The following is a 15,532-nucleotide window of genomic DNA, read 5'->3' on the forward strand; positions in this document are numbered from 1 at the left end:
AGAGCAGAGGAGCTTCATGGAGTCTTACAAAGCCTGGGTGGAAGCCTGGGTGGAAGCCCCCCGCCCAGCCAATGCAGTGGCCCACAAGTATCAAAGACATCAGGAGCTGGAGCAGCCTTGCTCCTTTTCTCTCTTGTTCCCTAGCTGAGGGGTCCCATCTCTTCCCTTGCCCTTACACTAGCACTTATCCAAGCCAAATTCAACTTGTTAACTCAGCAGACAACCATCATCATCAGCTTTTTTTCTGCAAACATGCAGCACCTGGATGTGAGTGACTGACTGAGCAACAGAGCAAGCCACTAGCTTGCAGATGCAGCTAGTAGGACTGGAGGAAAGACAGGCCAGGGTAATGGGGTCTTCCCCTTGTTACAGGGGTTAGCTATTAAATTGTTTCAAGCCCTCTCATGAAAGCACAGACTTAGAAAGAGGGAGGCAGCTACGCAATTTGGCAAGAAGAGAACTGGGGTGAGGTTACAGCTCACCACAGCACCATCACTTTGATATACTTTTCACACTAAAAGAACCCTTTTGTTAGCATAAACACTGCATTTAGTTCACCTCTATGATAGGTCACCAGTTGCGCAGGAGTACTAGCAGAGACCATGAATTACACAGGACTTGTAGCAGACAACGCAGCAGACATTTTCTCCTTATTTCAAGTGTGCATACAAGCATTTAGAACCTTTGAGCATGAGAAAAAGTAGATTTATTTCCAAATGCTCCAGAGTTGATAATTACTGCAACCAGACCAGAAAGCCAGACCCTGTATCCACAGCACTGTGACAAGTCCTTGATGCCAAAGTTCCTGGGCTTTGGTTTTATTTCCAATCTTTCTTAGCCCAACCAACAAGCAAACCTCAAACATTTCAGTCTACAGGTAAGAAGTGCTTACACACTACAAATCAGACCATACCTCAGAGCTGCTCAAAGCTGTTTAGCATAATTACAGTTGATCATCTCTCCTCCATTTTTATTTTGTAAATAAAGACTTTCTCCAGTAAGCTGCAGAATACTAACAGCAATTTGGGTCATGGAGAGTTTAACACAAATTGAAGACCTCTTTATTTTAAACTAATTCATGTCAAGTCCATCAACCAATTCATAGTCTAGTAGACACAAGGTGTCGCTCATTCCTGTTTGGTCGAGTAATTTTTGAAATTGGATATATTGTGTAACAGTGACACATTTTTCAGATAGCTCTTTTCATATGCACTTGAGCTCAGTGACAGCCACACAGGTGCATGGAACCTCTGCAGAACCTATTCCAACAGTCAGAGTCTTCACTTCCCATTATTTTTTGCAGTTAGTTTTCAAACTATAAGAGCTGTTGTTTACATTTATAAGTGGGGTAAAGCTTCCAAAGATGCTAATAGTATTCACTCAGGTTCCAAAATTTTGTGAAGCTTTTTTGGTTTCTTGCAACACTGACTTACCCCACTAATGGGTTATCAGATGTCCATGCACTGTTAGGTCTCAGCTACAAGAAGAACAGCTACTTCAGAAGAAAGTTTTAAAAAGGAAGATACCAAATACCATTTACATTCATTTCAGAAAGTTTATTGCACCAAATGCCGCAAAGAAATAGACCAAAATGATAGCGTACATAAACAACTAGAAGAAAAAACCCCATGTAGCTTGACATTGGTATTCAGTCATTCCTAAAAAAGCCTATGCTCTCCAAACATGCAATAGCAACACACAATTTATTCTACTATGGAAAACCTGTTACGTATGTGAAATTAGCCCCCTTGACCTCAAAAAAAAAAATTAAATGTCTAGAGTATATTCAGCAGTTCAGACTCGATTTTCATTTGGGTCCTTTTAACTGAAGTACAAGTTATACTTGAGGGATAAGTGAACTTTTTGTGTAAACTTTCTATAGAAGAGTTTGGTGTGTCTGAAAAGGGTTTTTGACTTTAAGAGTAAAGATGCATATAGTAGGGAGTGAGGAAGATCAATCTATAACTTTTGAGGATGCCATTAGAAATGTGAATTACAGAATCGGTATCTATTAATTTCTTTTGGGCAGAATAAAGTTGTATATATGAGTTCAGAGTACCTACTTAAATGAAAATGTTTAGATCTTGGTGTCATTTGTGGGTTAAAAAATTAATGTAGATTAAATACTACAATTCAGCACTTCATTCCTCCCCTCTTGTGCATGAAGGTTTAGTCTTGCCTGAAAAAAGCATACATTCTTGAAATTGCACACTGTGTAAACTGCATTTATGTGGGATTTTGGAAAGACTGTGCACTCCCACTTAACCAAGAAAGCATGTATTTAAGTTTACAAAAAACTACATAATACTGATAAAAACAACTTTGGAATATTTGAAAATGAAGCTACATTATCAATTCTAAACACATCTGTACATTCATATCACTTTTCATCCTATTAAAATAAAAACAGAAACATGCCCTAAAGATGTCTAACAACACATCTGTAAATACTTACTGCCCTGTCATGCCACGCTAATTTACATAAACAGCAAGATGCTACCAAAAACAAGACTTAGAGTCAAAAAAAGCCCTAGAAGGTGGAATCCTGTCAACTGAGGTAGTACATTTGGTGGAGGGGAAAAATATGTATTTAACTTCCTTTAGACTAAAGCTTTTAAAAGGTAATAAACAGCTTTCATTTTGGATTTTCTTTCCCCCAACACTAAAGCTGTGAGAACAAGATAGTTCATCATAAGAGCAGCAAAATGTTAGAGAAAGCAGCACGAACTAGAAAGGTTTAGCCTGGGCTGAAGAAAATCCAAGTGCTTTTGACCATCGCCTCACGTGCCACCCCTAGGTTCATTTGATGTCTTACCAAAAGGCAGATTTTTTTAAATTTTTTTTTTTTTAATAGTTGATGTAGTAAAATCAGGTGTTACTGATCATGGTATTAGTCTTGAAATCACTGAATGTTGGCTGACCTTTGACTTCCTTAGTACACTCTACGATAACAAAAGCACATATTCTTATGTTAGCACATATTTCTTTGAAGAATTGTCAGAGTCTGTCCAGATAAAAACCCAACTAACACTTTAAAGGAACTGGAATTGACTTTTAATGAACTCTGCTACTATTTAAGAGTGACATGAAATACAGAAAGTACATGAGGATTTCTATATACACTCAGGGAAGCGGTTTCGTAGTTCTACACATGCGCACACACGTTCTCCATCACGGGTAGTTTAGGAATATGTGACTTGGCCTATGGTTCTGACTTTGTCTTAACCTTGTGGAAATACAGAGTAATATCTGCTAGCAGCTCCATGCAGAGGTAAGTTTACTTTCCAGCAGATAGAAGGATTCACAGACCAAAGATATGAAAAGTCTGCTTAACTATAAGCAGTAGGAGAAAACCTGAACCATAGAAAGATTTTAGCCTTTTTAGGGCAGAATACTAGGGACAAGTATGAAAATGCGATAAAAGAAACATCTGGAATGTCAGGTCAGAAACCCAGCATATAAGGAACTGCTTTAGAAGCATTGTATCAGAATATTAAGTATCCCTCCACTTGGAAACAACCCCTCTTCACAGTAGGTCAGGCTACCTATTTCCCGCAAAAAGCAACAGAAGGTTAATCAAGACCCCCCATCATATTTAAACAACTCACAATATGCACATTTCATTGTTTCAAATCATTGAAAGTTTACTGTAGAAAAGTCCAAACATCAAGGTAGTAGGAAATAAAAACACTTTTAATAAAAGTGTGTCCCTTCAGTGTTAAAAATCTGTAATCACCAATGAGGAGAACTCATAACCGGTGATCAGGAGTTTCTTACTAGAATTCACCATTCCCAAGCAATTGTGCTGCTAGCAATCTGCTTGCAAGCTGACAATTTCAAACACCTCATTCATGCTGGCTCACAACAGAATGGTCCAACATTGAGTTTTCCGTTTCTTTAAGAATGTTTGTTTTGATCCTTTGTTCTTTCCTCAGTCTGGTCCATAGTTCCATATCCAGCTTAACAGTGCTTTATGCAAAAAAAGTAATTTTTTTTGTTTTTTACATTCATGTTATCAACCACATGAAAACAGTGAAATACAAAATTTTATTTTGCGTTCTAGAAACACAGAAGGCCAGTATCAACTAGTGGAGAAGTAGTTTCTGGTCTCAGAGTAGTTAACCTATTAAGGAAAGGCACCCAGATGATAGTTCAAGATTTCTGTAAAATCAAAAACGGTAACTGCAAACATTCATAGTAATATCAAATATTGGGGTTTGGCCCCTACATTTCATTTTACTTCAAACAATGCTCCTCTTTTATTCCTACTTAGAGTGACAACTAGTAGCTGGAAAAAAGTAATACTTTCGACTAAAGGTTTGGTGGGGGATCATTTGCTGTCTTATTTCCCTGTAAGATTATCTTCAGTTTGCGCCAATCACTTGGTGTGCATGTGCACAGACACGCACTAACAGCACTGTATCATACAGAAGTTTGTCAAATTCATACTCCTTGGAGATAGTAATACTTGATGACACCAAGACACAGGTTTAGTTCCCAGGACTACAGTCATACGGAAACTCTAAAGAGTTATTGAAGTTGCATCAGCAACAAATGTAAACTTGTAGCAGAAATTCCATAAGGCTTTCCCACAAAATTCCTATCTCAGAAGTCCATTCCATTCCACTTCTAGCCATGGGCTCATTTGAATGCCTCCTCATTAAAACAGAAGCAACCACAGCTTTCTTAACCTCCTGTCCCTAAGGGAAAAAAAAGTCACATCACCTCATGCATACCTCCATTCCCATGTAACATTTGGCTGCTGAATCCAGGTTCCTTGTTCTGAGCCCATCATTTCTACTATACAAAATCTTCTGTATGCTCTGCAAGAAAATCATGTCCCATCTAACACACTTGTGTACAGGAATGCTATATACATAGTTTACAGCTCCTCCTTCCCAGCAAAGAAACATACACCACACCACACTCACAAGCAAAGTATTACAAAATCCATTCTAACCCACTTGTTCTTTTAACTGTTACTTCACGGTTTTGAGCAGCGTTTTGGATGGCAGCTCCTGGTCTGCCACATAGTGTTAATTTTTGTCCTTTGAATAAAAATAAAATGCAAGGATGCGGTCACTTTCTTGATTTAAGTCAGAAGTGAGGTTGTAAGAAAAACCTGAATGCCTTTTATGTTATGTAAACTGAAGTCCTCTGATAAAACATCCGGTTGAAATCAGCATTGGAAGGTGGTAGTCATCACCTGCTTTCCTCAGTGTTCCCCTTTACCAGTGTTTGGCACCTCTCTTCTTCAGTCAACATTCCCATTTTTCTTTATTTTACTTTAAGGGAATGACTATCCTGAGATTTTAATTTATAAAAGTATTTGAGCAACATACGGGGAATGAGTACTTGCTATAGCAGCCAACAAAGGCAAGTCATTGGATTCAATCCTAGAAATTAAAAAAAAAAAAAAAAAAAAAGAGACAGACTTTAAAATATAGTCACCTTCACAAAAGAAGAGAAACATGGAGATATGTTTTGTCCACTTTAAAGAAACTGGAAATGTCTTGCTATAGCTGAGTTCATTGTTTAATTATTATTTATTGCCATTACTCATAACATACCAGTAAAGGCAGGTAATAATGTTTAAAACCAAGAAGTATGCTACCATAAGTTAAAAGATAGCAGTATCACATTTTGTGGTATATAATCTTCTGTGGTTTAAGTAAAAGCTTTTATTTATTTGCTAAACCATAAGCCTTAGCTTGTAGTCTTACCAGTCAGTAGACACCAAATAAGCCCAGTTTAAGAAAGTACTAAACATCAACTTATGGAAGACCAAGCATTTCATGTTTTGACTTTAACTCAGTTCACCATATAATAGCACTTTCTTACCAAAGTTAACCAAAAGCTGGAATTTATTATTATGCAATAACAGTACCAGGAATGTCTCTCAAACGCAGTGGTCAGTTTCCAACTCTTTCCAAATGTAAAGTGGCTCAAAGGCCAGGATGTATGCGTATATTTATAGATATTTATACATATATTACACACACTGAGAAAAGTGCTTATTTCAGGGTTTCACTATTTACAGCTACATTTCTCAGTGTGACATCCTGAACAGTTTGGATAAAGATAAATTAAATTATAGCCACAGTGCTAAACATCCATCTTCTTGGGAATGTGTATTCATTTCTCCCCCCTTCCCCCTCTTCTGCTGTCAGCAGGTGCATCCCTAAAGGCTGTATGTCAACCAAGGACTATTATTAGAAGACAGCTGCCAAAAAGGACACCTGCCTATTTTCCTACACCGGCTTTTTGAGAACTCCTCTTCTTTTGAGAGACAACTGCACCACCTAACCTTCCAGAGATTCTCAAATATTTGTTGGGATGGAGTTTTCATTAAGGAGACTGAGTCAGAAAACGTGCATATGAATGTGTGGATAATCTCCTAATGATCAAAATACAAACTTTCTTCGTTCTGAAAATTTAAGAATGACAAGTAATTTGCTCTTGCTGTAGAACTGTGTCTCTTCTCGATTTCCAGATGGATCAGTAGAACCCATTTTTACACTTTAATAGGCACATGAAAGAGGAGGGCTAAATATGAAGGAGGTCCTTGTGGGAACAAGGTGTCAACATTCAGAAACTGAAAAGGAAAGTAACTGTCCCAAGTTTAGCCATTGGTTAAGACTGACACCTGCAATACTCACCCCAGCACAATTCCTAGTTCTTTTACATGCACTCTTGTATGTCCTCGCAGATACTCTGAAAGCATTTTGCTTTTGAGATACATCTCTTGTAGTCTATCCTCAAGATGCATTATGCACTGTAAACACAGACCAAAAACCTCAGAACAGCTTTAGGAATCGCATGAAATTTTACAGCAATGCAAGCATATCATTTTAGCTTCTATCTTAGCTAGAACATCTTTCAAACTAAATCTCCACTCCAGAATCCAGAAGAGGAAATTGGTTTTGTTACGGCTGTGCTAGCAACATTAAAAGGTTACGCTACTCCTCAAAGGGGAACCCCCTCATAGAATTGGGGCATTTCAGCTTTCTTGGGCAGCAAGTTTGTTGCCCAAACTGCACATCCATTTTCCACTCATGTTAGCCGCAGTGTTTCTGCTGACTTACATAGTTTTAACCAGGTTCAAAGACACTCAAGACATCTTACCGAGAATCACACCAGAAAAGTTGGATCAAGAGGTCTTTGTCACAAGTCAATACTATTTTTTCTGAAAGACTCAGTTTAGACAACAGTTCCTAAAATTAGCACTCTAGCTTTAGGGATCTGCTGTTCAAGAAACTAAGACTCAAGAAGTGAAAAAACACCATTATCTTATTCATCATAAACCTATAGCTCTTTTGCTCACTACTTTACTGTAGAAGCTAGGTTACGAATCCTTTTTAGGCATTTGTTTTTATTAGTCCTAGGTAGTTGTAGTTTAAAATTGCTTAAATATTTGATGCTGCTTGCCAAAAGGTAATAGTTCGAGTTGAAATACCAATTAAATCACTCCTCTTTTCTTTCAGCAGTAGCATGCTAGAAATGCATATTATTTTTAAATACAGTCATGTGATGCACTGTAATTTCTCATACACCAACTTCAGGAGAGCAGATGTACCTTAGCTTCAAAGAGAGAGAGGGGCGTTTTTTGGTAAGACAAGGTGAGTAGGTAGAATGTCTTATCAGGAATTTTGTTCTAGGACAAAAGGTACATTCAATTGGATATATTCCTTCTTCCCACAGGGGTCACCACTTCAAATAAAGATAAATTAGTTCAGCTCTCCAAACTCCAGGAGATGAAAGCAGGAAGCACAGGCAGAACCTCACATTATCAAATGTATAATCCGGCAGGCATAGACAGCAATTAGAAACAGTAGCAGCAAAATAGCTTCAGGCCATCGTCCAATGTACTTTTCAAGTTGAATAAAAACTGTAAGTATTAGAAATGAGATCCTGTGAAACCAGTTTTGCTAATTAAAAAATAACGAGCAAAAACCCCGACTCATGCTTGTAGGTAGCCTATCACGTATTTTTCTGATGGTCTGGAGCAAGATGAAGACTTTTAATGATTCTCTGAGCTTATATCAGGTCTTAATTATGGAAGATAAAGAGGCATTTTAAAAAAACATGCTATATGGTAGTAGAATAAGATCACTGCCACCAGTGCAGGAAAGGCAAAAGCTTTTTGAGAGTAGTTCGGTCTATGTGCTTCAAGCAAGTTTTCACTCAAGTCGTTATAATCTAGCCGAAAGGAAAACATTCTTATCTTTTCCAGTACAGGTAGCCCTAACACAAAAAGCCTGTGAGCACTTCCTCAGTGGTTCAGGAGAGCATGCAGCTGATTCACAAGGTAACAGTTCAATATATTTCAATTCCAGTACACATGCTAAAGGATTATGGATATTTTTATATTTTAAGTTGTGAGGGAGCTAGTAAGGAAGAATCCCATCTTATTCTAAAAAGGAGATTCTTTACATAAGATTATCTGCTCCTCCTGACTGCCAGCAAAGAATCAAAAGACATTTTTCCCTCATAAGCTCAGTACATGAATCCATTGTGTTCAAAATGTTCACATTAAGTGAGGTACAGAAGTTGTTGGTTTTTTTTTTTTTTGATGTTAGCTTCCTCTGCAGCTTTTCTCACTGACTAAATGGGAGAAAAAAAAGTCAATTCCCTTCTAAAAATAGAAGAGTAGCTTAAAATGAGTTTGAAGGTGCAGGTAAAACTTTTGACATATTGCTCACATGCAGCAGTTGTGATCATCACTTCCCTCTCACCCTGACATACTGCAAAGCTCTCTGCAGTATGGTTACCAGTCTGAAGTGCCACAATAAAGATACCACCACTTGCCTTTCATCTGGTCTCAAGTTGGGTTTTGTTTTTTTGTTGTACCCCCAAAAAACAACAACAACAAAATTCATCTGAACAGTAACTGCATGTAAAGAAACATATACTCCTAAAGGAAACTTCAAATATACTGCAGTATGCTCATCTCTGATTGATATTAGTACCTATGTTTTTCTCAAATTTTAAATCAATAGAATCATTACAATAAACAAGTCACACTTGTCCCACTAAAGTTTGGTGGAACACTTAACTTCGATGCACTGATGGTTCTGTTTTAGCGAAGAGTTGTAAAATCCAGCAACAGAAGGATCAAAGTATCTCTAACATCAATTATAGAAAATTTACAAACTACTAGCACTGTCACTTTACTATTCCTTTTTGTAAGAAAAAGGCTAAAAAAAACCCCTGAAACACATTACACCTCCAAACCCCTCCCACATCACAAAGCATACAGAAATTGCATACACAAACCCCTAGCCAGCATTGGAAAGAACACTTCAGTTACAGAAACTATTCAGTTTAAAAATGCCAGAATTTAAGGCATTACTGTGCAAATATTAGGATGTAATTTTAACCAAAGTTGCATATTTTTTGATGCCCAGAAGAATCCAGAGAGAACACTGACAATGTACCCACATATTTTGCCTAGTACTTGACTTCAAGAACTTAGCATAATCAATATCACTATTTTTTTCAAAAACAATGCAGACTAATACTATTTACAGCTGTTAAGTGTTTAGCTCTTATCTTCCTCTTCCATCTGCTAGCACAGTCTTTACACAGGCTTCCTACAAGTTCCTCAAGGCTATCTGCTGAAGGACAAACCAATTCTGCTAATTGAAAAAGGGGTGACTACTGAAAAAAGACATACCATCTTCCCTTACCTACACTCGTGTTTTAAAAACTGTCAGACTGGTGGCTAATTTTGTTGTAATCGGCAAAACCAGTATTACTGATTCGCTCTGATGAACTCCACTACTAATGAGGACAGGGATAGGGAGTATGCACTATGACAAAGCAGCATCCCCTGCTGCGCCCCACCTGCCCCCAGGTGTTTTCAGGTTTCAGTCTCCTCCCAGCAATCCTACAGAGACATCGGCAAGGCTATCCGAGACAGCTCTTGCTGACAGGGTTGGCTAAAATGTACATAAAACAGAAGGGTCAGGTAATTACACACAGGCACAGTTATTTGGGGAGGAGAGAGGAAGCATCCACTGCAAGGGGTTGGATAGAAAGCCCAGTAATAGGAAGTTGTATGCTAGAAACAGGCTTGGATAGACAGAAGCTTCAACAACATAAAGAGTAGAGAAGTCTGGAAGTTATACAAACAAAAAGCAAAAGCCAAACTTAAGAGTCCTAATCATAAACACATGAGGACCATGCTAAAATTGCCTAACCAAGTTTAGTTTTGGCATATTTTGGAGTAGTTAACTTTAATCTGATCTACTAGATGTAAGTTACAGATGAAACAGTATCTGTTACTGGACTGAAGCATGCGTTCTTTTAAATATGGTGTACCAACTCTGCATTATTTCAGTTCACTGTTATAGCAACACAGTGTACAAAACTCTGCATTTGCTGTTTACGCTAAGCAATTTTCACTAGCTTCAGTCTTCAGTAAAGAAATACTTACAAAGTCAGCTGGGACGTTGAGTTTGTAAAGCTGTAAAATAGACTGCAATAAACTGGATACTTGACTTGAAACCAAAACATCCTTGCCTAACTTCATATTGTCCATCATCTTTCTCTGGCTGGTAGCTACTTGTACGTTCCATTTATCTGTGTCTGCAATAATGCAGACAGCTTCTGCTATGGGCTCATCTAGCACTGGATGCTGTAACAGATACAAAATACAAACATTACATGACACTTCCATATACATTTCCACAACTTAGTTTGAGGTTCCACTTTTATTCACACTGAGGCAGGGAATAAGTGATCCAATGAATGTTTCTGTCCAATAGGAAACCAAAGGCATCTCAAAAATGAGAAGGAATACCAACTTCAGTGACAGAGTTTACATTCAGCAACATCAGGTCAGTTAGGTCTTAACTGCCAATTTGATCAAGGCATTTAATTTTAAGTAGTGCTTCAAAATCACTACTCCCCTATTTTTTTCCTTGAAGTATTCCACCTTCCCCGAAGAGATAAGTTTCTTCCAAAGTAAAGTAAGTAATAATTATACCAGTGCAGTGATGGTGAAAGTATATTTAATGTTTCAGAGACATGTGAGGGATTTCACTATGCACAATCAAGGCAGTGTATGTATGAAGACACAGTATCGTATTAGACCAATCTGATATTGTTTAAAGAAGTTACATACACACGCATCACTGTTTCGGACAGCACATGGACTCATTCCAGCAGGATGATTCTTAATTGCTATAGAGATAAGCTGTTGACAATTACTAGATAAATATGTAAAATTGCATACTAAGGTCACACCATTACTTTAGTGAAAGGTTGGTTATAAATTAATTATATAATTTAGGAATATCTAGAGTGAGAACATGGCAAAGTTCTTACCTATAGGCAATTACTTTCTGTAGTCAGTCATTTCTGCTACAGTCTAGTATAATATAGGCCTCCACAAGACTTCACCTCCTTTGCAACGCATGCCACTAAGTGGCAACGTAAGATGTTTCAACTTTCATATAATTTTTATGCAATGTAGATAAGTCTGTCTGCTACTGTGACTGAAGAGAGCAGCAGTTTGAGGGTTTTTTTCCTTGTTTGTAACTTCAAGTTGCAAACAATTTTCCTTGTGTTTATCTCTGAAAAGAAGTCTTAAAGGAAAGCACATGTGATTTTGCGTGAACAGGTTTTGCACACAATGAATTAAGGGCTTCCATCTTTCAAGGTGATGTCTGGTGTGGCTGTTAAGGACAGATCAGTAGAAACAAACCTATTCAAAGGACCTGCTTCTGCAGAGCTCAGTAATATCACAACTCCTACTACAACTCAGAACAGTACTTTAACTCACATGCATTGCATGAAGTAGGTCTGCCAGTAGACACTGCTTGAGTTTTTCATCGTTATTTATTCCATGCAGCACTAGATCAGGTATATATGTATGACAGTAACCACCTAGAAGTGATCTTCCAAAGTTTTTCACACATTGACTGCTGATTGTATTTGACCTGAAATACAGAAATACAAAGCAGGTAAGATTCCTTCTTGACAAACTGCATTCAGATTTTACACGAATGTGAAATTCAGTTTATCACCCCTGCTTCTACTGCAAATATTAATCAAAAATTGTACTCAAAATACAGTAAACCAATTACTGGTGCTCTTCGAAACGAGGATTTTGAAAGCTGAACTTTAACAACGTATTGACTCCTTCAAAGTTATGAAAAGGCAAATCTGCATTAGAGCTTGTGGTAGGTACGAGCTCCCTGTTCTGCAGCTAACAGGTTTGCTAAATTTGAGTTTTCTCCAACTCAGCCCAAGCAGCAAACTCTTTCTAGCTACCTACCTTAAGCATCAGCAAGCTCTGTGTGCACCTCTAAAGCTCAGATGTTTTCATATAAGATGCCCGTATTTATTTCAAATCTGTCTGGTTTGTCAAATATGTCAAATCTAAACAGTTACCAGTTTTAGAAAAGCTGCAGTTTTGCTTGTCTTCAGATGTTCTGTCTACACATCTACATTAAACGTTTCAGGCAGTTTATATAAAAAAGTTTAATCACTTTTTACTAGACATTTGAAGAACACCTTTGTCACAAAAGTTCACTACCTAAACCCTTTCTGTCTTGGTCTTCTTTTCGCCAAGTCTGTTTACAAGACTTCTACCACATCAGTGTCTGTTATGGATTTGTTTGCAAGGAACTTAGTCAAGATCCCAGAGGATTTCAGACTTGAAACCCTTAACATCTCTAAAGTAGCAACAGCTTTTGACTCCACCTAGTTTGAAATTAATTTCAACTTCATTACCTTGGTAAAGGAAGTTCCACTTCTGCAAACTCTTCAAGTCTTTTGCTGACATTATCACAATGCACCTCGTTGGGGATACAACAATCACCTTCTTCATCACTGGCTCCAAGAGCACTGTCTGAACTCTCATTCCTTGGAATGTCCCCTTCAACTCGGAAGGAGATTTTCCTTCCAGCATCCCCATAGGGGACATCTTTAGCACCTACTTTAGGGGAATCCTGTTTGACAGCAGAACCTACTTCTACGCAGCCAGGGGAATAGTTGTCCAGATTGCCAGAGCATAAAGTTCTAGTTTCTTTCAGACTTGGCAATTTTACAGTTTCTATGTTACCTGTGAGCAAAAGTGGTTCACTAGATATTGTGTTTGCTAAATTCATTTCAGTTCCTTTACTGTCTATATGTTGGTTAAGTATACTCTCTTTCCCCTCACAAGGTGGAATTTGTGCATAACAAACATTATGTTTACTGAAGGGTATAAAGGCAGCTTCACAACTTTCTTTTTTATTCTGGGAAGCATCCAGTGTCAGATTTGTGGAACTTGAGGCACAATGTATCACCTCTGGATTTTTTCTGAATGCCTCCAGATTTTCTTCCATTTCTCTTCTATGAGTTTCTAAGTCTGACTCTGGTGACGCAGAACTTCCAATCTGAAAGGTGACTTTTTCTAAGTGCAAACTCCTGTGGCCAGACCTTTCAGGACAAGGTAAGGCAGATGACCTACTAGACAACTGCTTTTCCACTTTTCTCTCATTCTGGTTCTTGTTCTTCTTTATATCTATTAAATCCTCCAATTTACATGGCTCTTCAAAGTGGTAGGATATGATTCCTGTATCAGTGACAGTTCTCCTACCATCAGCTGCTCCTTTACAGAAACTGCTAGTTAGACAGTCAACAGATGCTTCTGAATTCTGACTGGCCTTTCCTATTGCTTCTCTCTTTTCTTTTGAGGAGGCTGGGACAGCATGAGTGCTTTCTGGGTCATGTACCCACTCTGCAATACCATTGTTCTTACTTCCATCATTCTTTGGAGGTAGGATTGGAGGCACAAGAGCAGGTTCATTTCTAACAGTGACAACCACATAATCAGACTCCTCTACCTCTCCCTTTTCCAATGCAGTTGTGATCTTGCTGCCATTTAGCACTTGCTCTCCTTCCCCAGCCTTCTCACTCCATGTCAGCTGATTTTCCTGCAGCTCAGAGCACCGAATGAAGTAAGTCAGAACATAGAGCAAGCGCTGCACCAACTCCTTGCGTTTTCCAACAATAACAGTTCGAGTCAATCTAACTGGAGAGCCTATGGCACCATAGAGATCACCTATATGGGAAAACAAAAGTTTCACATGCTTATGTTTGGTTGTAATGTTAGCTATACCATTTAAATTCTATATGTTTTGAAATGGCATTTACTATGGACACAAATCAGACAGTTAATTTCTTTCACAGTAAGTTCATAAAAGTTTAACACAAAGAATAATGAAAGAAGTCCCATGCACTTCTTACACCTGGCTTGTGTCCAGAAGGGTTTTGGTGGTTTTGTGAGGGATTAGCTGCTATTACTCAGTTTCTTTCTGTTCACGGTCACTAAGGTTTTTATTTACATGATGCTTACAAGATATTATCACTTAGAAATTGACACAACAGGGAGTGAAGAAGAATATAGACTCAGCTAAACTCTGAAGCCAGCTATACAATCTTCTATTTTTCTACTCATTTTCTTTCACAAAGTTATTCTCTTACTGCAGTCACTTTTTCTGTCAAGCACAGGAATTTTCATACAGATAAAATTTAAATTATATTTTTCAGGACTAAGATATTAAAAAAAGCAAAAAAGGATTCAACATTAGCTTAATAAATAAGGTTTTGAAAAAAGCAGCATGTAACTACCTTATTGGGAAAGGCACATGCACTTCTATGTACTTGGAGTCAACCTCACTAACATGAGCATTTATCTTTGGCAGGGGGTGGCAGAGAACTAGAAAATATATTTACTACTTAAAATACAACTGTAATATGAAAGGTAGGTACTACAACATAATCTGAGTTTCCCCAAGAACTGCTTATTTGCTAGCTCACTTATTCTGAGGAACTGCTTTTTTAAGAGCACTAAGGTCATACATATCCTACTTTCAACATATTTGTTTGGGAGAGTGCTAACTATCTTCCAGCTGCCTATAATCCTCTATCAGCTGAAGGGTTTCTACTCCAAAGTTGTGGGAGAAAAACACAGATAGCCAATAAGGGAACATTCACATGCTCTATCAGACAAAGATGGGCTAACTCAAGAAATGTCTATTACCAGCTTGAGTTAACCCAGCTGTCTTCACCTGACACCCATTAGAGAACACCCACTAAATTGTCTTTGCCTAACCAAACTGTGGCTGATATCACCAGTAGATGGGAGACAACTACCAAAAGCTCAATTTTCTTTAGCTACCGTAAGTGTTCACCTTGAAAGCAGGCTTCTCTGGCTTGAGGCTTTATCAGCTACTTGCTAATCTACCAGATTGTTTCAGGTGCTAAGTCCTTGCTTAGGGCTGCTCAAATGTTCTGGACTGAGTTTGCACTGGACCTCAAGAAGCAACAGTAAATGTAAGTTATAATCAGAGCTTCAGGAAGGTTTCTACCAATGGCAAGGGGACCTCTGGTTTCAACCAGAGGAGACTAACACAGCAAAAAAAACCCCAACAACCAAACACCACGTTTAGGCCCAGCCTCCTCTTCACCATACAGAATATAAAAGGAATAAGGCTCCTGACTCCACTCCTGCAACACAAGGATCAATGAGACAGTA

At 38.2% G+C, this 15,532-nt stretch overlaps 1 protein-coding gene across 5 annotated transcripts in view; it reads right to left on the minus strand.

The window, feature by feature from the left end:
- Window positions 1–1,541: 1,541 nt before the first annotated feature.
- FNIP2 (folliculin interacting protein 2) overlaps window positions 1,542–15,532 on the minus strand; it is a 52,125-nt gene continuing 38,134 nt past the window's right edge. For all 5 annotated transcript variants that reach the window (XM_054823695.1, XM_054823693.1, XM_054823696.1 and 2 more), the window contains 5 exons: window positions 12,742–14,056; window positions 11,789–11,945; window positions 10,439–10,639; window positions 6,660–6,775; window positions 1,542–5,396 (listed from right to left, as the gene is read on the minus strand). In XM_054823695.1, the coding sequence (XP_054679670.1) occupies window positions 5,318–5,396; window positions 6,660–6,775; window positions 10,439–10,639; window positions 11,789–11,945; window positions 12,742–14,056 (1,868 nt within the window). In that variant the 3' untranslated portion in view covers window positions 1,542–5,317. The remainder of the gene's footprint in view (window positions 5,397–6,659; window positions 6,776–10,438; window positions 10,640–11,788; window positions 11,946–12,741; window positions 14,057–15,532) is intronic.

This window comes from Grus americana, chromosome 4 (genome assembly GCF_028858705.1).
Source record: "Grus americana isolate bGruAme1 chromosome 4, bGruAme1.mat, whole genome shotgun sequence".
NCBI classification, from domain to species: domain Eukaryota; kingdom Metazoa; phylum Chordata; class Aves; order Gruiformes; family Gruidae; genus Grus; species Grus americana.